This window comes from Rhinolophus sinicus, linkage group LG12 (genome assembly GCF_036562045.2).
Source record: "Rhinolophus sinicus isolate RSC01 linkage group LG12, ASM3656204v1, whole genome shotgun sequence".
Lineage (NCBI taxonomy): Eukaryota > Metazoa > Chordata > Mammalia > Chiroptera > Rhinolophidae > Rhinolophus > Rhinolophus sinicus.
In genome coordinates this window covers 45,232,218-45,255,802 of record NC_133761.1, presented here as the reverse complement: position 1 = coordinate 45,255,802, position 23,585 = coordinate 45,232,218, and the positions used below count along the sequence as shown (strand labels likewise).

The following is a 23,585-nucleotide window of genomic DNA, read 5'->3' as shown; positions in this document are numbered from 1 at the left end:
AACAAAAACAACAAGAAGAAAACTCAGTCAGAGAGAGAGAGAGAGCTACAGGGAAGCACAGGCTTATGGAGGGCGGGTTTCACCAGGCCCCGACCTGCAGGCTTTGTGGAAGGACACACGTGTCCCACACAGAAAGGGAATTTTAGGCTTCCTAGTGTTAGGGAACTCTGCAGAGACCGTCCACACACGTACACTTCAGAAGGTTTGCTGAGGTGCAAGACAGTCTGTGACTGGAGGACTGCCAGACATTTATTAAGCACCTACTGTGTGCCAGGCACATGCTAGCTATTGTCACCTATCCCACCTCACTGCATTTCCCAAAGTCTGCTGAGGTAGGGTGTAACTTCTGCTTCACAGTGGAAGACACTGAGGTGTGGCACTTACAATTTATACAAGTCAAACTGTCTAGGGAAAGAGAACAGTCTTGCGCGCTGCTCTCTCCAATTCTCAGTTTAATATGCTTTCTGTCACCCACAGACATATATATGCGAAAGTTGGTTAAAAAGTCAAGCCCGTGGTTTACTAAGGTCGTTAGTGTGAACCAGGAGGCAGTAGCCCTAAGGGAATAGGGAAGGGGATCCCCATTTTCAATCCCTGAAGGCAAAGCCCGGGCCTGGTTGGCCGGAGGGGGGTACCTGTGCCTGGCATGTCACTCACAGCTTCCTGCAGCCATCTCAGGTCACTGCCCAGTCTGGGAAGCTTCGCCATCCCTGTCCAGGGGAGCGCAGCTAGACCTGCCCTGCCCAGGTGGGCTGGGGGCTGCTGGAGGGAGACACCCTGCTTGGAGAGAAGACCAACCTGCCTTACTTAAATGGTGAGGGTGGGTCGACGTCCTATGAGGAGCCCCTGAGTGAGCAGACCTTCCAGCTTCCCTAAGGGAAATAGCCAACCCTTCCCCTCCACAGCTCACAGGTATAGCTGGGCAAAGTCCCCCCAGAAGGCTGGAAAATGCACCCCACCCCACCAGAGAGGTAGCACATTCCCTAAATTCATATGTACATGACTGATACTAAGTGTTTCCTAAGGCTGGGAGGGGGAGAAAATGACAAGAAATAGGTAAATACTCATCATTGCAAGTTACTGCAAAAATGATGTTCTGAAAAGCATGGGTTTGGGATCAGTCAGCCCAGAATCCCAATCCCGCTTCACCACCCACGAGCTATAGGTCTTGCACAAGTTGATCCACACTCTGGGCCTCAAGGTCCTCATCTGTAGGATGGGGACATGGTGCCAGGATGGCTGCTGGCAGGCCTCTGTGGACATAGAGCATACAGCTGCCCTGCTAGCCTCCGTCTTGCTCTCACTGGTCCTCACTGTCACAGTAACAAATGAGAACTCACAAGGGGACACACGGTCCTCAGAAGCCATCATATAGAGGTCCAGGCTCCCGGCTGTAGTCCCAAGGGTGTGGCAGGAGCCCATGGCCACCCCACACAAACAGGCCGTTAGTTCAGGGTAAGTGAGGGCCTGGAACTGAGGGGCTCTGCTTTCCTCTCCCAGGTCACTGACTGTCCCTTCCCAGCCCTCACCTGGCCAACTTGGCCAGCTCTCGGAGACCGGGTCATTGCACCTCTGCCTCGTGGGTGGAGGAGTTAAGGACTGAGATGGGTCTCTTTCTGCTTCCCCCCCCTCACACATCTGGAAGCAAGGGCCCCTCCGCTCTGGCAGGGTGACTGCTGTGTCTGAGTAAGGCACAGCTGTCTAGGGACGTTGGTGAGCTTCTTCTCCTGGTCTGCCTCACATCCCCTGAATGGGGCCTGAACACGTTTACAGGCTGCTGGTGGCTTTTTCATCTGCATGTCCTGCCATTTCCCACGGAGCTGGGGCTGGGCAGTCACTTGGCTGGCGGGCTGGGGAGGTTCAGAGTACAGGGAGATGTCTCAGCCTGCGGCAGCTGTCTCCTGCTTCCACCAGCTGAGCAACAACTCTGGTCCGCTGGCGGGGGAGGGGGACGCTCCAAACACAAGTGCGTGCGTGGGGGGCACTGGTTAGTGTCTGGGTGACCCCCTCCTACCCAGCTGGCGAGTGCCACAGGACAGGCGGGGAAAGAGCTGAGGCCACCGCTGCTGTTGCTGCCAGATGTGCTGAGGGCTGTGCAGGAAGGAGCCAGGGCTGCGCTGGCTGCGGCACCCTGGGCAGCCGCGCGGACCCCCCAGCAGCTCAGGGCATCCTGGAAGCTCCCAGGTGCCACCCCCGCAGGCAGCTGCACTGCAGGGGCGCTTCCTGCGGCGCCCGCAGCCCCCAAACTGGGCGGCTGGGTAAGGGGGCGACTCCGCTTGGGTGCAGGCCCCCGCCCCCGCCCAGATGTTACCTTCCACTTTGGTGAGGGTCAGGACCGGACTATTGCAGGCGCTGAGTGGGGCCACCCGGGCCGAGTGCTTCTTCATGGTGAGCTGTCCGCCTGCGGGAGCCGGGATCGCCTACATCCTGGGGCCGGCCGAGCGCCCCCCGGTGCCAGCGGCCTCCTCGGTGCAGGAGCGCCAGGCTCCCCGCCCAGGCCCTGCCCCGGCTGCCGGCTGTGCTCCTGTCGCCGCGCTCACTGCGGGGGCTGCCCCGCGGAGCACATCTTCCCAGCCCGCAGCCACTCCACACGCGCGCACAGCCTCCCGCCTGGAGGTTGCTGCAAACTCCGACGTCATGGCCAAGTGCGCTCCCCACGCCCACCCGGGCTCACCTGCTCCGCCCCCGCCCGGGACGCCCATGCCGCAGCTGGTCCCTCCCTTGGAGGCAGGTCCTGGCTGAAGCCTCCAGGCCTGTCACCAGCGCCCGGATCAGCCCTGAATAGGACCAGCGAACTGGAGGGGGCCCTGACAACTTGGCCTCGGGGTTTCACAAGTTTAGAAAGGGAGGCGTTAGACTTTGGATGGGGAAGTGACTCTTCCCTGCACAAAGTCCTGAAGTGTTGGTTTAGGGGAAGAGTCAGAAAAAAGCCAAGCTCCCCACGACGCTTGCATTAACTTTTTTGAAAGAGTGTAGGGACACATTACTTTGTGTGGCCCTGTGGACAGCTCTTTCAGCAAGAAGATGCAAAGTCTGCAGAAGCAAAGCAGACCCAAGAAAACAAAGGCTCCAGGAGTTTCTACTCCTGCCCCACTGCCCCAGTGGGGAGAGGCCCAACTCCCTAGGAGGCAGAGATCGCTTGTTTCTGCCCAGCTTCTGGTTCCTGCTGCAGCGGCAGAGCTGGCATTTGCTTCGGAAGGTACTCGGTGATCACATTCAGACCTGTGCAAGCTATTGGCCAATGATGCTGGTTAAAAAGCAATGACACACGTACTGCATCACTGGCCAGCTGGTCCCTGAGTGACCACCGAGTCCCCAGGGGCATTTATCCCAATGACAGTACATCGCCAAAGGTGCCCTACCATTGTCCCAGCAGGTAGGATGCACAGGGCTTATGTGGCCCCAGAACTACAAAGGCCTATGGGCATCTCATTTCACACACATCAGTTTTGGTTCCAGCCTCCACTGGGAATCTGAAGGTTTAGTAGTGATTCAAGGTGGGTTTTGTTGTTACTGTTAAGTCCTTACCACCCAGAGTTTCAGAACCTCCACTCTACCTTGTTTCCTGTCTTGAAGTTGATATTCTACTGTACAATATCATTCTCGTCCTCCAGAAGGTAACTTCTTGGAGTGGTAGAGTCAGAGAGTGACCTGAGAGCAGCAGGGTTTCCATAACTTGGCACCTACCAGCTGTTTCGGGTAACATGCACCTGTCAACCCCAGGTCTCTGGAGGAAGTGGTTTCTAGCAGTTGTTATTGTCAGATTATTCTTATTACCTGCCCTCTTAAACAGCCTGATGAACAGATTGCCCCTGAGTCTCCAAAAAGCCAGGGATTGGAGGGGTTGCTCCCTCAGGCCTACACCCAAAGAAAGGATTGTAGGGTCTCTGCAGAGCCCTCTAGTGGTAACTTCCACACCATTCACCCCCTACAGAAAACTTGTCCTGAGACCCCTAGAGATGACACTACAATACGTCACTAAGCCATCCTCTTCTTCATAAAAGCCATCCCTTTCTTTGTAAAAATCAAGCATAAATAAGCTTAAAGCAAAAGAATCTCATTTATATATTAATACGATCTTTTGTTACAACATAACATTCCTATGTGTTGTTTCAAGTTCATCAATCAACATTTATTATATACACCATGACTAAAACATCATATAACAGTACCCATTTTTTGAGCACTTACTATGTATCAAGTACTGTGTTAAGGCTTTACATAAATCATTTCATTTCCTATTCACAAAGCTCTGTAAGATTGTCGTTAACTCATTTTACCTCTGGGGAAATTGAGGCTAAGAGTGGTTAAATAAAATGTCCCAGGTCATAGAGTTAATAATTGGCTGAGCAGGGAATTAAATCCAAGTCTGACGAATTAAAAACCTGTACTTATACCTGCTACGCTATTCTCTCTCTTTTTTTTTTAATTTATTGGGGTGACAATTGTTAGTGAAATTACATATATTTCAGGTGTACAATTCTGTATTACATCATCTATAAATCCCATTGTGTGTTCACCACCCAGAGTCAGTTCTGCTTCCATCACCATATATTTGATCCCCCTTACCCTCATCTCCCACCCCCACCCCCCTTACACTCTGGTAACCACTAAACTATTGTCTGTGTCTATGAGTTTTTGTTTCTCATTTATTTGTCTTGTTCTTTTGTTGTTTTTGGTTTATATACCACATATCAGTGAAATCATATGGTTCTCTGCTTTTTCTGTCTGACTTATTTCACTTAGCATCATACTCTCAAGATCCATCCATGTTGTCACAAATGTTCCTATATCATCTTTTCTTACCGCCGAATAGTATTCCATTGTGTATATATACCACAACTTCTTTATCCATTCATCTATCGAAGGACATTTTGGTTGTTTCCATGTCTTGGCCACCGTAAACAAAGCTGCAATGAACATTGGAGCACACGTGTCTTTATGTATAAATGTTTTCAGATTTTTTGGGTAGATACCCAGGAGAGGGATTGCTGGGTCATATGGTAATTCTATTCGTAATTTTTTGAGGAACCTCCACACTGCCTTCCATAACGGCTGCACCAGTCTGCATTCCCACCAACAGTGTATGAGGGTTCCTTTTTCTCCACAGCCTCTCCAACACTTGTTACTATTTGTCTTGTTGATGATAGCCATTCTGACTGGGGTGAGGTGATATCTCATTGTGGTTTTGATTTGCATTTCTCTGATGATTAGTGATGTTGAGCATTTTTGTATGTCCTCTTTGGAGAAATGTCTCTTCAGGTCCTCTGCCCATTTTTCAATTGGGTTGTTTGTTTTTTTGTTGTTGAGTTTCATGAGTTCCTCGTATATTCTGGATATTAGCCCCTTATCGGAGGCACTGTTTGCAAAAATCTTCTCGCATTCTATTGGTGGCCTCTTTACTTTGTTGATGGTTTCTTTTGCTGTGCAGAAGGTTTTAAGTTTTATATAGTCCCATTCGCTTATTTTAGCTTTTACTTCCATTGCCTTTGGAGTCAAATTCATAAAATGCTCTTTGAACCCAAGGCCCATAAATCTAGTACCTATGTTTTCTTCTATGCAGTTTATTGTGACAGGTCTTATACTAAGTCTTTGATCCATTTTGAATTAATTTTGGTACATAGTGACAAATAACAGTCCAGTTTCATTTTTTTGCACGTGGTTATCCAATTCTCCCAGCACCATTTATTGAAGAGGCTGTCTTTCCTCCATTGTATGTTTTTAGCTTCTTTGTCAAAAATTATCTGTCCATATTTATGTGGTTTTATTTCTGGGTTCTCAATTCTATTCCATTGGTCTATGTGTCTGTTTTTCTGCCAATACCATGCTGTTTTGATGATTGTAGCCCTGTAGTACAAGCTAAAGTCAGGGAGTGTGATACCTCCAGTATTGTTCTTTTTCTTAAGATTGCTTTGGTTATTCGGGGTGTTTTGTGGTTCCAAACAAATCTGATGATTTTTGTTCTATTTCTTTAAAAATGCCATTGGGATTTTGATGGGGATTGCATTAAATCTGTATATTGCTTTGGGTAATATGGCCATTTTAACTATGTTGATTCTTCCAATCCATGAGCACGGAATGTCTTTCCATTTCTTTGTGTCTTCTTCAATTTCTTTCAAAAATGTCTTATAGTTTTCAGCATATAGGTCTTTCACATCCTTGGTTAAGTTTATTCCTAGGTATTTTATTCTTTTTGCTGCAATTGCAAAAGGAATTGATTTTTATACTTCTTTTTCTGAGATTTCATTGTTAGTATATAGGAAGGCAATGGACTTTTGTAGGTTGATTTTGTAGCCAGCAACTTTACTGTATTCGTTGATTGTTTCTAATAGCTTTTTGGTGGAGTCTTTAGGGTTTTCTATATATAGGATCATGTCATCTGCAAAGAGTGATAATTTAACTTCTTCATTCCCAATTTGGATGCCTTTTATTTCTTTCTCTTGCCTGATTGCTCAGGCAAGGACTTCCAACACTATGTTGAAAAGCAGAGGTGATAGGGGACAGCCCTGTCGTGTTCCTGAACATAGAGCAAAGGGCTTCAGTTTTTCACCATTAATTATGAGATTAGCTGAGGGCTTGTCATATATGGCCTTTATTATGTTAAGGTATTTTCCTTCTATACCTATTTTATTAAGTGTTTTAATCATAAATGGATGTTGTATCTTGTCAAATGCTTTTTCTGCATCAATTGATATAATCATATGATTTTTGTCCTTTATTTTGTTTATGTGATGTATCACATTGATGGATTTGCGGATGTTGAACCATCCTTGTGCCCCGGGGATGAACCCCACTTGGTCGTGATGAATAATCTTTTTAATGCATTGTTGTATTCGATTTGCTAGAATTTTGTTTAGGATTTTTGCATCTGTATTCATCAGAGATATTGGTCTGTAGTTTTCTTTTTTTGTGTTGTCCTTACCAGGTTTTGGTATCAGGGTAATGTTGGCCTCATAAAATGAGTTAGGGAGTACTGTCTCTTCTTCAATTTTTTGGAAGAGTTTGAGCAGGATTGGTATTAGATCCTCTTTGAAGGTTTGGTAGAATTCACTAGTGAAGCCATCTGGTCCCGGACTTTTGCTTTTGGGAAGGTTTTGGATGACTGATTCAATTTCGTTACTGGTGATCGGTCTGTTTAGATTTTCCAGTTCTTCATGGTTCAGCCTTGGAAGGCTATATGTTTCTAAGAACTTGTCCATTTCTTCTAGGTTGTTGAATTTGGTGGCATATAGTCCTTCATAGTATTCTTGGATGATCCTTTGTATTTCTGTGGTGTCCGTGATAACTTCCCCTTTTACGTTTATGATTTTGTTAATCAGTGTCTTCTCTCTTTTTATCTTAGTGAGTCTAGCCAAGGGTTTGTCAATTTTGTTAATCTTTTCAAAGAACCAGCTCTTTGTCACATTAATTTTTTCTATTGTCTTTTTGTTCTCTATTTCATTTACTTCTGCTCTGATTTTTGTTATTTCCTTTCTTCTGCTGACCTTGGGTTTCACTTGTTCTTCTTTTTCTAGTTCTTTAAGGTGTAACATGAGGTTATTTATTTGGGATTTTTCTTGTTTCTTGAGATAGGCCTGTAATGATATAAATTTCCTCTTAAAACTCCTTTCACTGCATCCCAAAAATTTTCGTAGGATGTATTTTCATTGTCATTTGTTTCTATGTATCTTTTGATCTCTCCTCTAATTTCTTCTTTTACCCAGTCTTTCTTTAAAAGTATGTTGTTTAATTTCCATGTATTTGTGTTTTTCCCCCGCTTTCTTTTTGCAGTTGATATCCAATTTCAAAGCCTTGTGATCAGAGAATATGCTTGGTATGATTTCAATCTTCTTAAATTTGCTGAGGCTGATTTTATGTCCCAATATATGGTCTATCCTTGAGAACGTTCCATGTACACTAGAAAAGAATGTATAGTCTGATGTTTTATATGTCAACATACATGCTCTATATATGTCAATTATGTCCATTTCATCTAATGTGTCAGTTAGGGCTGCTATTTCGTTATTTATTTTCTGTTTGGATGATCTATCCATAGCTGTCAATGATGTATTTAAGTCCCCTAGTATAATTGTGTTTTGGTCAATTTCTCCTTTTAGTTCTGTTAATAGTTGCTTGGTATATATCTGTACACCCTGATTGGGGGCATAAATATTGATGACTGTTATGTCTTCTTGTTGTATAGTCCCCTTTACCGTTATGAAATGTTCATCTTTGTCTCCTGTTATCTTTTTCATCCTGAAGTCTGTTTCATCTGATACCATTATGACTACACCTGATTTTCTCTGGGTACCATTTGCTTGGAGTGTCAATTTCTACCCTTTCACTTTGAGTCTATGCTTGTCCTTGTAACTGAGATGTGTCTTTTGGAGACAGCATATGGTTGGGTTTAGTTTTTTGATCCAATCTGCTACTCTGTGCCTTTTTATTGGTGAGTTCAGTCCATTTACATTTAGGATGATTATTGATATGTGAGGATTTCCTGTCATTCTATCTTTAGTTTTCTGGTAAGGCTGTGTCTCCATTGTTTCTTTGCCTTTTTGTTGTTGTCTATTATTTCTGTGTGGTGGTATTCTATGATGTTTCCCTCTGTTTCTTCTTTTATTACAGTATATATTTCAGTTCTGGATTTTTTTTGAGTGGTTACCCTTAAGTTTATGTAAAAGAAAGTTTGATATTTAGAGTATTCCATTTTCTTCAGCACGCTTACTTTCTCCATTCCCATATTCTGGTTCAGGCCTTTACTCTCCCCCTTTTTGAGTTTTGGTTGCCACAAATTGTCCCTGTTGATGGTGGTCGAATAGCCTCCTTTAGTATTTCTTGTAGTGCAGGTCGTGTATTAGAAAATTCCCTCAGCTTCTGTATGTCTGGAAAGGTCTTTATTCCTCCTTCATATCTAAAGGATATCTTTGCTGGATATATTATTCTTGGCTCATGATTTCTCTTTCAATAGTTTGAATATTTGGTTCCACTCCCTCCTGACTTGTAGAGTTTCTGCTGAAAAATCTGATGATAATCTAATGGGCTTTCCTTTGTAAGTTACCGTCTTCTTTTCCCTGGCTGCCTTGAGGATTCTTTCTTTGTCATTGACTTTAGACAGCTTCAATACAATGTGCCTTGGAGAAGGCCTGTTGGGATTGAGGTAACTAGGTGTTCTATTTGCTTCTTGGATTCGAGGGTCCAGTTCTGTCCACAAATTTGGGAAGTTCTCATTGACAATTTGTTTGAATATATTCTCTGTTCCCTTCTCTCCTTCTCCTTCTGGTATGCCCATTATTCTTATATTGCTCTTTCTGATGGAGTCAGAAAGTTCTTGTAGAGTTTTTTCATTTCTTTTAAGTCTCAAGTCTCTTTCTTCTTCCATCTGTGTCATTTCCAGGTTTCTATCTTTGATGTCACTGATTCTTTCCTCCATCTGGTCAACTCTACTACCTAAACTGGTTATTTCATTTTTAATTTCTTCTATTGAGTTCTTAATCTCCAGAAATTCTATTTGGTTCTTTTTTAAAATTTCAATCTCTTTCGTAAAATGCTCATGTTGTTCTTTGATTGTGTTTCTGAGTTAATTAAACTGCCTTTCTGTGTTTTCTTGCATCTCGTTGAGTTTTTTCAGAACTGCAATCTTGAATTCTCTGTCATTTAAGTCACATATTTCCATATCTTTAAGTTTCTTTCTTTTCTTTTTCTTTTTTTTTTTTTTTTTTAAGTTTCTTTTCTGGAGACTTTTCACTTACTTTCTGAGCTGTCTTGTTGCCTTTGTTATTCATGGCAATGACTGATTTACTATTTCTCTCCCTAGACATCTACAGGAGTGGCTTCTGCAACAGGTTGATAGGAAGAGGTCTTTCTTTTGTTTTCCAGTACTTGTTGGTAGAATGTTTTATTTTCTCTCTGACTGCAGCCTTTTATTTCTCTTTCACACGGTAGTGCTATGTTTTCTCTGCACTATTCCAGCTTCTCACACAATGGGGGGATTCCCTGGGAGACGGGCTTTTCCTCTGTTAATAGTTCGCTTGGGTCACAGGGCACAGTGTCCGTGTGGGTATGCGGAGAGCTTTTGAAGTTCCAAAGCTCTTCCAGCTCCAGATACAGAGCACGTATGTTTCAGCAGTTCTGTTTACTCCTGCAGGGATTCGCCCAGATAGGTGGGGTCAGGGGCAGGGTGAGTTGTGAGAGATGGCCCAGAGCAATGGCAGTGACCACCACCACAGCCGGTCCTGCTTCCACAGCTCCCTCCCCTTTGCCGGAATTAGTTGGGCTGTGAATCTGTGTCTGCGGTCCACAGTTCTCAGAACAGCAACTATTCTGTTGTTTTGCTCTGACACTGCTACTGTTCCGTTTCTAGCACCGGGCAGGTGGGGGCGGGGCAAGCTCTGGGAGGGTAGGGAGGGGGCGGCTAGTCTCAGTACCTAAGGCTTCCGTTCTCTGCTCGGCAGTGAGGGCTTAAACCACCATTTTCAGCCTTCTTCCCTCAGTCTTTTCTCCGAGGTCTCTGCCGTGAGCGTTGGGTTCAGCCATGTTTTATGCTGCCCCCTCAGCCCTGTGGGCCATAAGCAGAGCCCTAGCAGTCCGAGTTCTTCCCTCTCCCGCAGCTGCGGTAGTTCCGGGAAGCAGCGAGCTCGGAGCACCTAGGTAGGTCTGTGTCCTCTGCCCGTGCGGCTATGTCTCTGCCCTTCTCCCTTCTGTCCTCCCCCGCTCGCACGATTCCCCCACCTTTAGGTGAATTCAGTAGTGGGCCTCTTCGTCTTGCCTGTCTGCTGTGCAGGGAGTCCTTTGTGGAGTTATTGTTGTTCACTTAGTTGTAAATTCCAGGGGAGCTTTACAGAGGCTCACCCCACGCCGCCATTTTGAACTGGATCCCGCTATTCTTTTATACAGTAGTGCTCTCTGCCATCTGTTGTTTCAGTTTCCCGCAGTAAACACAGTTTGAAAATGTTAAATGGATAATTCCAGAATAAACAGTGCATCTATCATTCACTTCATCTCATCAAACAGGCACTTTATCATATCATCATCACAAAAAGAAGGGTGAGTACAGTACAATGAGATATTGAGGGACAATATTCATGTAACTTTTATTAGAGTATATTGTCATAATTGTTCTATTTTAGTATTAGTTATTGTTACTAATCTCTTATTGTGCCTAATTTATAGATTAAACTTTACCACAGGTATGTATATATATGGGAAAAACAGTATATATAGGCCTGAGTACTGTCTGTGGTTTCAGGCATCCATTGGGCTCTTGGAGCATATCACCTGTGAATAAGGGGAGACTGTTGTATTACAAATGTAAAATACAAAACTTTCACATAAGTATTCCAATTCAGGTGGGCAGTACATGTAATCCAGAATCCATTTCCTTTCATTTGAATGTGGCTTTGACAGATTTCGTCATCTCATATGCCTCCTGGAGGACCTGGGCTGTGTCTGTCTGGGTCACTGCCAGCACTTCAAATTAACCTGTCCACACTCATTCTACTGGGCAGGTCACAACAAAATACCCAATAAATATTTGTCTGTTTGATTTTTTTTGATCTCTACTTTGTGCATATTGCAATGTCATGTACAAGTCAAATAGATACCAATTAAATATTGTTAAATATCCCTGTCTAACTTCACTCCTCATGTCTGTCAACTTCCACTTATCAAAGAGGTGGTGCCACTTGTCATCTCAACTTCCTCCCCTTAATTTTAAGTACTGAGTGCTGTTTCTTTTTTTCTATACTTAACTCTCTCAGCCTTGTGTGCTCTCTTACCTTGTGTTTCAACCAAAACATCTTCATCTTACCCTCTTCCTCCATCCCCAGGGGAAAAAAAAACAACCTTCCTATACTCCTTTTAAAATCAGAGGTCCTGCTGCTTGATCATCTGAGTATTGATATTGTTCAGTGCACACTTTTTCTTGGAGTGGGAATGTGGGGGGGGTACATATTAAAAAATTCACGTAAATAAAATTATTCTAGAAAGTTAACTGTGCACTGGTGTGCAAGCACACACTAGAATTTGGAGAATCCTAACCATTTAAAACTCTGTGCTGGAGTTAGGCTATCATGACCTAACTCAGTGATACCTGGAAACTCACACATAACGAATAGCTGGCAGAGGATCCAAGATGGCAGAGTAGATGAACACTGTGCTTGCCTTCTCCCGTGACCACATTAAAATTACAATTATAGAACAATCAACCTGGAGAACCATCTGAAGTCTAGCTGAACAGAAAATCCTATACCTAAGGATATAAAAAAGAAGCCATGTCGAGCCTGGTAGGAAGGCAGAGCTGCAGAACAGGCTCCACACCTGCATGTGATGGTTGAAAATCAGGAGGGATATCTTGGCTGCCAAGGTTCCCTCTAGAGGAGAGAGTGACATCAGCTCCACACTGGGCTTTTCATCCCGGAGTACTGGTGTCAGGAAGAGGAGACCCCACAACATATGGCTGTGAAAAACACTGGGGTTTCTGGCAGTCAGGGTGGGATAAAAGGCTGCAGGAAACCCAGACGACCTCTTAAAGTACATGCACACACACACTCACTCGCTTGCAGGCACTCACCCTGGGCTCTGGTGGAGGTACAGTGACTTGGGAAGAGTCACATACAGGGAGACACTGAGTTGTGTGGCTTCAGAGTGAGGGCTGGAGAGACAGTTGCCATTTTCCCTGTGTGGGGTCCTCTTCCCCTGCAGTGAGCAGGTGGGTGCCACCTTTCTTGTGTTGAGCCCTCTCCCACATGGCCAAATCTAAATCTGCATTGGCCTGGTGAGCTCCATTGCTTCATCCTGCTGATTCCCTAGGACCCCACCCCACCAAACTCTCAAACCATGAGACTATCAATGGCTGAGCCTTATGGGAGCTGGCAGGCAGCAGTAGGCCTTGGGGTGCCCTAGGCTTTTTGTGGAGCTACCCCAGGCCTGTCACTGGTGGTAGCTGTTTGCAGTTCACAGTGTGGCCTCTCCCACATGCCTCCTGGTTTAGCAGAGGGGACAACAAACTGAGGATTGCTTTATAACTCCTACTAGGTAGTTCCTGGCTGGTCACAAGCAATGGCTGACCTGGGCCTGCACCAGAGCCCCTCACAGAATGCCCCAGAACCAACATAGTTGGAGGTTAGCTTCAGACCACTGCAGAGTACCAGTCAATTAGCCCCACAAGAAGCACATCCAAATGGCAGTCTCAGCAGGCACCAGAGCCACACTGGGGTGAATCCTGCTCCATGGGGTAAGCCCCCCACCCCCACAGAAGCTGTAAGCTGTGGATGTGGCCAAACCCCACAGCCAGTCAACTTGACATGCCAATAGCAATCAAGTCTCAATTATAACGGAGAATCCACACAATCCACACAATAGACACTCCTGTAGTACCAGGCTCAGGTGACCAGGGAGACTGAGCCACTTGGCCCCACAGGGCACCTGCCACATAAAGCCACAAAACAAATTTCAATAAATTTAAGAAGACTGAAATCCTACGAGGCATCTTCTCCAACCACAATGGCATGCAACTAGAAATCAATTACAAGAAAAAAACTAAAAGATACAAACATGTGGAGGCTAAGCATGTTACTAAATAATGAATGGGTTAACAATAACACCAAGGAAGAAATAAAAAGATACCTTGGGACAAATGAAAATGAAAACACAATGACCCAAAATCGACGGGACACAGTGAAAGCAGTCCTAACAAGGAAATTCATAGCAATAGAAAAGAAAAATCTCAAATAAATAAATTATTCTTATTACACTTAAAAGGAATGAGAAAAATAATAGCAAGCAAAGCCCAAAGTGAGTAGAAAACAGGAAATAATAAAGATCAAAGTGGAAATAAATGAAATAGAGTGTAAAAAAAATACAAAGATCAATGAAACCAAGAGCTGGTTCTTTGAAAAGATAAACAAAATTGATAAATCCTTAACCAGACTCATCAAGAAAAGAAGAGAGAGGACCCAAATAAATAAAATCAGAAATGAAAGAGAAGTGACAACTGAAATCACAGAAATACAAAGGATTATAAGAAAATACTATGAGCAATTATATGCCAACAAATTGGACAATCTGGAAGAAACGGATAAATTTCTAGAAACACAATCTTCCAAGAATGAATCAAGAAGAAACAGAACATTGGAACTAATCAATTAGTACTAATGAAATTGAATCAGTAATAAAAAAACTCCCAACAAACAAAGGTCCTGGACTGGATGACTTCACAGGTGAATTTTACCAAACATTCAAAGAAGAATTGATACCTATTCTTCTCAAACTATTTCAAAAAATTCAAGAGGAGAGTAAGCTCCCAAGCTCATTTTACGAGGCAACCACGCCCAATTCCAAAACCAAAGACATTACAAAAAAAAAAAGAAAAGTATAGCCTAATATCCCTGATGAACATAGATGAAAAAATCCTCAACAAAATATTAGCAAACCAAATTGATTGATACATTAAAAAGATCATATATCACGACCAAGTGTGATTTATTTCTGGGATGCAAGGTGGGTTCAATATTCACAAATCAATTAATGTGATACACCACAAAAACAAATGAAAGATAAAAATCATGTGATCATATCAATAGATGCAGAAAAAAACATTTGACAAAATCCAGCATCCATTTATGATAAAACCTCTCAGCAAAGTGGGGATAGAGGGAACATACCTCAACATAATAAAGGCTATACATCACAAACCCATAGCTAACATCATACTCAAAGGGGAACAGCTAAAAGTGTTTTCCTTAAGATCAAGAACAAGACAAGGATGGGCCATCTTCTTACTTCATATAGAAGAATAAACTAAAAATGGATTAAAGATTTAAATTTAAGACCTGAAACCATAAAACTCCTGGAAGAAAACATAGGCAGTAAATTTTCTGATATTGCTCATAGGAATATTTGTTGCTGATCTATCCCCTTGAGCAAGGGAACAAAAGAAAAGATAAACAAATGGGACTGCATCAAACAGAAAAGTTTTTGCACAGCAAAGTAAACCACCCACAAAATGAAAAGACAGCCTACTGCCAATGACACATCTGATAAGGAAGGGGTTAATATTGAAAATCTATATATATTAGGTTGGTGCAAAAGTAACTGCAGTTATTGCAATGTTTTTAACCTTTTAAATCGCAATTACATTTGCACCAACCAAATAATAATAATAATAATAATAATAATAATAAAAATAAAACTCATACAACTCAGCACAAAAAACAAACAATCCAATTAAAAATGGGCAGAGGACCTGAATAAACAATTCTCCAAAGAGGACATACATCTGGCTAATAGGTACATGAAAACATGCTCAATGTCACTAAACATCAGAGGGAAAGGCAAATTAAAACCACAATGAGATATCACCTCACACCTATCAGAATGGCCATCATTAATAAATCAACAAATAACAAGTGTTTGTGAGGATGCGGAGAAATGGGAACCCTTGTGCACTGTTGGTGGGATTGCAAATTGGTGCAGCCACAATGGAAAACAGTTGGAGGTTCCTTAAAAAATTAAAAATACAACTACCTTATGACCCAGCAATTTTACTTCTGGGTATTTATCTGAAGAAACCCGAAACACTAATTCGAAAAGATATTAATATATGCATCCTTATGTTCATTGCAGCATTATTTACAATAGCCAAGATATGGAAACAACCTAAAGATAATGTCTCACACACACACACACACACACACACACTGGAATATTACTCAGTCATAAAAAATGAAATCTTACCATTTGTGACAACATGGATGGAACTAGAGGGTATTATATTATGGGAAATAAGTCAGAATGAGAAAGACAAATATCATATGATCTCACTTATATGTGGAACCTAAAGAACAAAACAAACAAACAAACGAAAGAGAAGTAGATTCATAAATACAGAGAACAAACTGATGGTTTGCAAAAGGGAGAGTGTTGGGGAGCTGGGTGAAAAAGGGGAAGGGATTAAGAAATACAACTGGTAGTTAAAAAATACTCATAGTGATATGAAGTACAGCATGGGACATACAGTCAATGATATGGTAATAACTATGTATAGTGCCAGGTGGGTACTAGACTAGTCAGAGGGATCACTGCATAAATTATATCAATATCTAACTACTATGCTGCATACTTGAAACTAATATAAAATAATATTGAGTGTCAAGTGTAACTGAACAATAATAATAATAAAAAAGAATTGCTGGGTTTTGTGTTCTTAACTTACAGTCCAAACACTGAACTAAGTTCACGGAAGATATAGAGAGTAACAAGCCTTTACTGTTGGACTTAAAACCCATGAGCATGAGCTTTATACTTCCTGGCCTGCACCTAACAGCTTCCCTGCCTACTCCCCACTCCCACTGGCAAACCAAAGAGAAAGGAAGTAAGAGAGGAGTCCCAGAAGAGAAAAGCAAGAAAACAACCAGTTTGTCCTACCACTAAGTGGCCATATTTAAACGACAACTCACAGGTGGGACCAGCCATGTCCCCTTAGGAGGAGAAAGGCAGACAGGCCCGGGGTGGAGCATTAGGAATGGGGTAGCATTAGGGACGGGTAGCTTGGCCAATTCCTCATATTCGGGGGGCTTCCAGCCCTGGGCCTGTATTGAGCCTCTGTAAAGAACCTATGTTGCCCAAACAACCTGTTCCAGCCTTCTAACACTGACATATGTTTCTGCCATGCGTGGTGGTCACTGGCCAACCTTCCCTCTGATCTGGTGTGTGAATGTCTATAGTTCCACTGCACCGTTCCAAGAAGGCATCTGATCCCTTTGGCGGGTTTACGTAGTACTTATGATTCCCTGAGGCCAAGACAGCCTGGGACAGTCAACAACTCGAGTCTGAGCTCCAGTTCTACCCATAAGAGTGGCCAACCTCAAATGGTCACTCAGCCTGTGCTGGCCTTAGTTTCCTAATTTGGGCGCGGGAGGGGTGGGCCCTACTGGCAGTTTTCAAACTGTGTTTCCTGGTCACTGTGCAAAGCAACTCTACTTTTATCTGTTGGGGTTCCATGTTAGATTTGTTTTATAAAAATGTTGTCACTGTAAAAGAAAGTTTTGAAAACTATGGACTGGATTATCTCCAAGGTCCTGTTTGGCTTTAAAATTTGGGGTGTATGAAATTATCTTCCTAGATAAGACATCTGCCACTGCCTCCAATGATCTTAAAAGAACCTTAGCCTTCCTTTCCGATTATTTCCAGTTAAGCCGACTTTTGCTTTATGTGGTTTTCTCACTTTTTTGACATAGAAATACATTTACATTTGTTAAAGTTTACACAATACAAATAATGAATTTCACAGTTTGTAAATTATGTCAATGTAAAAATTGGGAAAAATATGTTTTCCATATATAATCACATATATAACTAATTTGAATATTTGATGAAAGTACTCCCCTTACCATGTGTGAGCTATTCTATTCTATTCTATCTTTTCTGATCTTCCACTGCAAAAAAAAAAAGAAATGCTGATTATAACCAACTAAGTTTGTTTTTATTACATTATGATCCACTCAATACTCATAATCCACGTGGTTTGAAAAATACTGTTACAAAGTATGTCCTTTGTAAATTATGCGAAGACCTTTACTTAATCCATTCAAAATAAATAATGAAAAACATAAAAGCCAGCTAAGATTTTCAATAGTCAGAAAACAGACCAGTTTAATTAATTCACTCTGAAACAGTAACCGTGTTTCATAGTCCTTTACAGTATAACATAGTAAGAATAACAAATTATGCTTGTGGTTACCAGAGTTCACAAATAATGACTTAAAGTAGTGCCAGGCACCAGAAGTGGAATTTTACCCAAATAAGTCAGTCTGCAGCATTCAGAAGCTTTCCCAGTGGAGCCAGTGCTGGTGTTTCCAACAGGAGAGAAAGTTTCAGGAATGAAAGAAATGAACTCCCATCAGTGGGCAGCTCGTTGTCCCAATCTGTCAGGAGTGACTGGTAACCTGTTTCCCTGACTCCAAGAACAAGCACAGGAAACGAGAACCGTTAGACAGAAGACCTGGTGGCCTTTCTTATCTTCACGTGTCCCTTCCCCTCAGCGATGTGCATCCCCAGGACAAACGGAGACTCATTAGGGTCCCACGTGGATCTCTCCACTTTCTCTAGGGAGGTTGGATAGCTCCTGGCAGGACATCAAGAGGCAGGATCCCTGGATGTCACCAGTGGGCTTCCAGACACGTGCCCTCCAGGCACCTCCATGACTGCTCCATGGTGGCCAGACAGCACGTGGGGCCCAGAGCTGGGGTCGTGATGAACAAAAGGAGAGGCGCAGAGATGCAAATGGGATGCCTGGTTGCTTCCTTTGTGGAGCCTCGTCAGGACTCCGTCCTGTGCTCAGGGGCAGACACAGGGTGTGGCCCACTCCAGGGCCCACCACAGCAGCTGCCCTGGGAGAGCAGTATGGCCAGGAGGGGGCTCCTGGATGGACCCCTGGGGTGGGCCACTCCTCCATGTGCTGGGACCTTCAGAGACCTAGCTAAGTGCCAACACAGGTCATAGTGTAGAGGGACTACGTAAGGTCCGGTCCCCAGTCGGGACTCAGGAAATGATGATTCTCTTCCACCTTGGGAAATGGACACGCCAGCTTCCACAAATTCCTTCCAACGCTGGAAATCAGTATGGCGAGGGGGCACTGCTCACAGATGGTTTCAGTTGGGTGAATTGTTTAATCTCTCCATGATCAGCCATTTCATCTTTAAAATGGAGATAAGAATAGTACATATTTTACGGTTGTTGTGAAGTTTCAAGGTATTCATACATGTAAAGAGCTTGTAACAGGACCTGGTGGCGGGTACCGTAAGTACTCAGAACATGTCAGTCACGATTTTCAGTCTCCCACCAGGTTCCTTAACAGGGAGAGGCCGTCTCTGGTTTGTGTATCTCCAGCGCCTAACACAGTACAGAGCTTATGTAGGAGGTGCTCAAAGCAGGAAGGGAGGGACTCCCAGGACCCAGCCTTCTAGAGTTTCTAGAATTGTCTGCGCTACCCTCCTCCCAGCCCACCCCTTTCTGCCTGCAGGGTACCTGGAGTGAGGAAACCTGCTGGCCGACTCCCTTCTGCCCAGGGCTCTCGCCTCCCACTGGCTTCATCTCAGAGGAAGGCTTTGGAGGCCAGGACGCTGGACTCAAGGTGAGGAGAGAGATCTGATGCCACTTAGTTCAGAAATAGCTGCCTGCTTGTGTTCTGATGACTCAGCGACCACAGCTGGACTCCTGTCCGATGCCTCCGCTCTCCCTCTTGTGGAGCGGAACCTAGAATACTGACCTGCATCAGATCCCTGTCCACACCAGGGGCAGGCTCCCTTGGCTGGGCTTTGTGTCCAAGGGTGGGCCAAGGGGACTGGCCATCAAACGTGGCCTTGGGGAAGGGGCCTGCTCCAATGTCTGGCTCCTGAGTGCAGGGTGGGCTGACTCATGGTGAGCGAGGACACAGGAGGCTCCAGCTTGGGCAGACAGTCTCTGCAGGCCCGATCTGAGGTCAGGGCCTCCTCTGCGCTCAGAGAGCCTGCACTCCTCCAAGGCACTGATTGTCTGCCCTGCCCTGGGGTTATTCGTAGACTCGCTTCACCTCCTGCTGGGCTGTGATGCTGTGAGGCAGGGCCTTTCGATGAGCAGGGCAACAACACCAGCACGAGGACACAAAGATGCCAGGACTGACCTGTGATTAGGTGGGCGAGAAGCTGCATCCAGAGAAGTGGTTACAGCAGATGGGCGGGATGCATCCGGACCTAGCCCCAGCCGCAGACTTGATCCCGCCCACTCTGCAGAGGAGCTCCAGGCAGCAACCCCTCCCTGCTTTGTGCAGTGACCCCGGGCCCCGCTGGCTCTTTGCTCTGCTGACGACCTAGCTCTCCCACCTGGTGCCTGGCTCCAGCGTAGGCTGGCAGAGCTAGGAAATCACTGGGCCCTCCTGATCCCAGCCAGCTCCGCCCCTCCATGTATCCTAAAAACTCCAGAAGCCCCAAGTGTCATGGACACTGTGTAACGTGTTCCCTTGTAGGGCTGGTGCAGGCGTTTACAGAATCTGTGTTTACAGACGTGTCTGAAAACTAAACACAGCTTCTACCCCCACATGTCCATCCCAGCAGCTGCTACAGACCCTCACAGCACATCCCCCTCAGGTGACACCCACCTCCTTCCCCCCCATCCACACAGACCCTCTCCTTCTCCTTCCTCAACCCAGTGCTGCCCACATGGCCCCAGCCCCAGGCCCACTGCCCTCCTCGCCTAGCAGAACATCCTGGAGCGTGTCCTCTGCTGACCCCGGCCCCAAGAGGGAGCCCCTGGAATTCCAGTGACTGCATGTCAGCCATGCTGAGCACATCACCTCTGAGCCCTGCTGCCCACGTCTACTGTAACTCCCTGAGCTCACTGGGGAGTGTACAGATGATGCATGGGAGAGAGGACTGCATTTTGCCGTATATAATGCGCACCCACATTTTTGGCCCAAACTTTCAGGGAAAAAATCTTTCATTTTAATTTTTTAATTCAAAATTTTATTTGTTTACATTTAGGTACATGTTTTTTGTATTATAAAAGAATTTGAGCATTTATTTTTTTAACATATTATGATACAAGAAATTTTATGTAACAAATAATTACAAAATACAAGAACAGATACAAGGTACAAGAAATGTTATGTACCGGTAACAGATTTACGATATTCATACAACCTAGAAGGCCAAGAACTCGCTGTCGTTCCAAGTTCCTCATAAGTTCAACAAAACCAATTATCGTATTCCAGGGTGTTATTTTGCATATGGATATTGTTATTGATTTCCAGAGTTACACTTTTAACTCATAAGCATAAAAAAAAAATTAAAACATTTATATGGATACGAAATTAGTTACTACCCATGTACAATGTGCATCCTTATTTTTACCTCACAAATTTGGGCAAAAAAGTGTGCATTACACACGGCAAAATACGGTCAAAATGACCCCAAAGTGTTCAACAGAAATAATTGTGTCTTCCCCAAATAAGCATTAAGAATTGCCACGTTTCCTCTTCTTCTGTATAAGACATCTGTTGACCTGTGTCAGGCATGGGGGGCCTGAAAGCTCCCAAGGAATGGCAGGAGTCACCAGAGGAGGGGGTGCGGGACCAGGACAAAGATGCTCCACGATTTCATCAGAAATGAGGAACACATCTCATTATCTGCAAGAGCAAACGAACCAAAATCCTGCTGAAGGAAAGGACTGTTCTCTGCTTTGGGGCTAAAAGAGAAGTTGCCACAAATTTTGGACAAAAGCAAGAAGAGGATAGAGGCCTGGTGGTACATCCTGCTCCTGACTGAGGAAGCAGTCATGCCTTTCCCCCAAAATGGTTGGCCAGTGTAGGGCAAGAACCCCTAACGTTCCCGGTGGGGTGTGGAGGGTTACACGTATATATGGTTTGTTCCTGAAGTTGTCTCGCTGGTGTCAGAGTATATCTGTCTTGTGGATTCCAAAACTACCTCCCAACAAATAGTTCCTTGTCACTGTGAAAAAGACGGGTTTGTCCATCTGAGGCGATGTGTTAGGGCTCTGATGACTAGTGACCAGCCCAGAGCACGTGTTAGTGAGAGAACACCCTCAACAATGGGGGGTTTAGCATAGCTCTTCAACACAATAATTGTCTAGCATGATGGGAACCTTTTGAAACTTTCTAGTCAAAATTTGTTCTCAGATTCTTGTCAGTTCCCATTTTCATTTTACGATGATTATCCTCAGAAATTTCATGTACAGCTGATGGGAGTAAAAATTGATATATCCTTTCTGAAAGTTAGCAATATATATCAAAATTCATAAAAAATAAAAATGTTTGTGGTCTATTACCCATTATTTCCATTTTTAGGAATTTTCCCCCAGAAATAATCTGATGTGAACATAGATATATTACAAAGATGTTCACCCAGGTTTTATTACTAGTAAGAAAAAGACTAGAAACAACCTGAACGTTCAACAATAGGAAAATGGGAAATAAGGTATATGGTGTATTTAGTTATAATGAAACTGTTAAAACCAGTTATTCAATAACACAGGGAGAATACTAAGAAATGAAAACAAGGTATGTATTTTATATCTGATATGATCTTTACATATGTTACATATTCCCTTCACATACAGACCATACCATTCAGACACACACACACACACACACACACACACACACACACACACACAGTTTCTTTTTTTTTCAGAAAACAACTAAACAGATTACCACTTTTTCCATTTTTTTCTAACTACTATAAATAAAAATAGTGATTCACTCACTTTCTTCTTGAGACTTCTCTAAATGAGAAGGTTGTCTACTTTTAGAAGTTCACTTCAGCAGAGGATGGTGCTCAGACCAATCTCCATGCTCAAGAATAGTTTAAAGGGTCTAAAAATGTCTCTTGTAAACAGATACAAATGCTAATAATGCAGGAAAAGTCCTCATGTGCAGGAGTGTATACAATAACAGTGCGATTGTTTCTTTTAAAATATTTACGCAATTCCTATTCTTTTTCTATAAAACTCTTTTGGGTTCATGCTTTTAAAGCCATTGTCCCTCCGTCTTTTTAGAAGTGTCTATTATAACATCAAAAGTAAATATACAGTTCCATTTTCCATATTTTAAATATTTTGTTTTCTCACATCCTTTTTATAAGTTTGTGGTGTAAGTTTTCAGAAGATGCCAGTAATGAAAAGAGGAGAAGGAGAAAGGTGCTTTTAGTAACAGTGCTGACTTCTTCCTGCAGGAGTGAAGGAACACAAACCTAAACTCTTGAGTTGGTGACAGTCACCAGCCCCTCTCCCACCCGCATGGAGCTCTCTGCTGGTTCAGCCAGGACCAGATGCTTGCCTTCTGACGGCTTCTTTAGGGTGCCTCTGTCTTTTCTGCCACCTCAGTGGAATCTGTCCTGGTCCTCTCCCTCACCTCATTCCTGCTTAAGTGTAATTTTATTTTTTGCCCTTGATTGTACATGAGTGAAAAAGCTATTGTGACAGTATGTGCCTTAGATAAGAGGACCACTATCTCCTTGGGCTCTGTAGTGCCTGATGCACCTCGCAAAGGCAGGTACTTGAAATACAGAGACTTCAGCCCATGCAGGAGGCCTGTGCTTGGCCAGGTAGTGGGATAAACAGCACAACCACCTACAATGCATTGCTCTTCATCCCTTTCAGCATATCCACCAGTTGTCAGCTTCAGGGCACAGGTTAGAAATGACTATTAGACTTAGTTTTTATTAATGGATTTTTCCATACCCATGACATATTGTTTATTAATATGAACACTTCTCAGCATGGATTTATTTGGTCTGATACTTTCTCTACTTCTTGAAAGCTCGCACAAACTGTAACACAATTCAACCTTACCCCTTCTCTCAAGCTTTCTTTCTTTCCTTGCTATTGCTAGACTATGCCCCTTCCCCTCCTTTACGTCCACTCTTTCTATACAACTACAAAAATGAAAACAAAAAACACACCATCGAAAGGAAACCTTCACACACGTCCACGTTCGAGCCTCGAATTCCCCACTCAGTGGGGTAAGGACCAAGCCCTGTGGCAGCTCCAAGTGGAGCCCAGCTTATGGGAAATGCAAGAGAAGCTCATTGATTTTCGCTTTAACCTTGACTGCC

The 23,585-nt window shown here is 43.7% G+C and overlaps 1 protein-coding gene across 3 annotated transcripts in view; it reads right to left on the bottom strand.

The window, feature by feature from the left end:
* The window catches only part of SLC35F3 (solute carrier family 35 member F3), a 298,706-nt gene that overhangs the window by 84,017 nt on the left and 191,104 nt on the right, over positions 1-23,585 (bottom strand). The window contains exon 1 of one of the 3 annotated variants that reach the window (XM_019746953.2): positions 2,312-2,638. The exons of the other annotated variants lie outside the window; for them this stretch is intronic. Within the exon in view, the coding sequence (XP_019602512.2) occupies positions 2,312-2,387 (76 nt within the window). The 5' untranslated portion in view covers positions 2,388-2,638. Of the gene's footprint in view, positions 1-2,311; positions 2,639-23,585 lie in introns of those variants that run through there. 3 annotated transcript variants of the gene reach the window in all.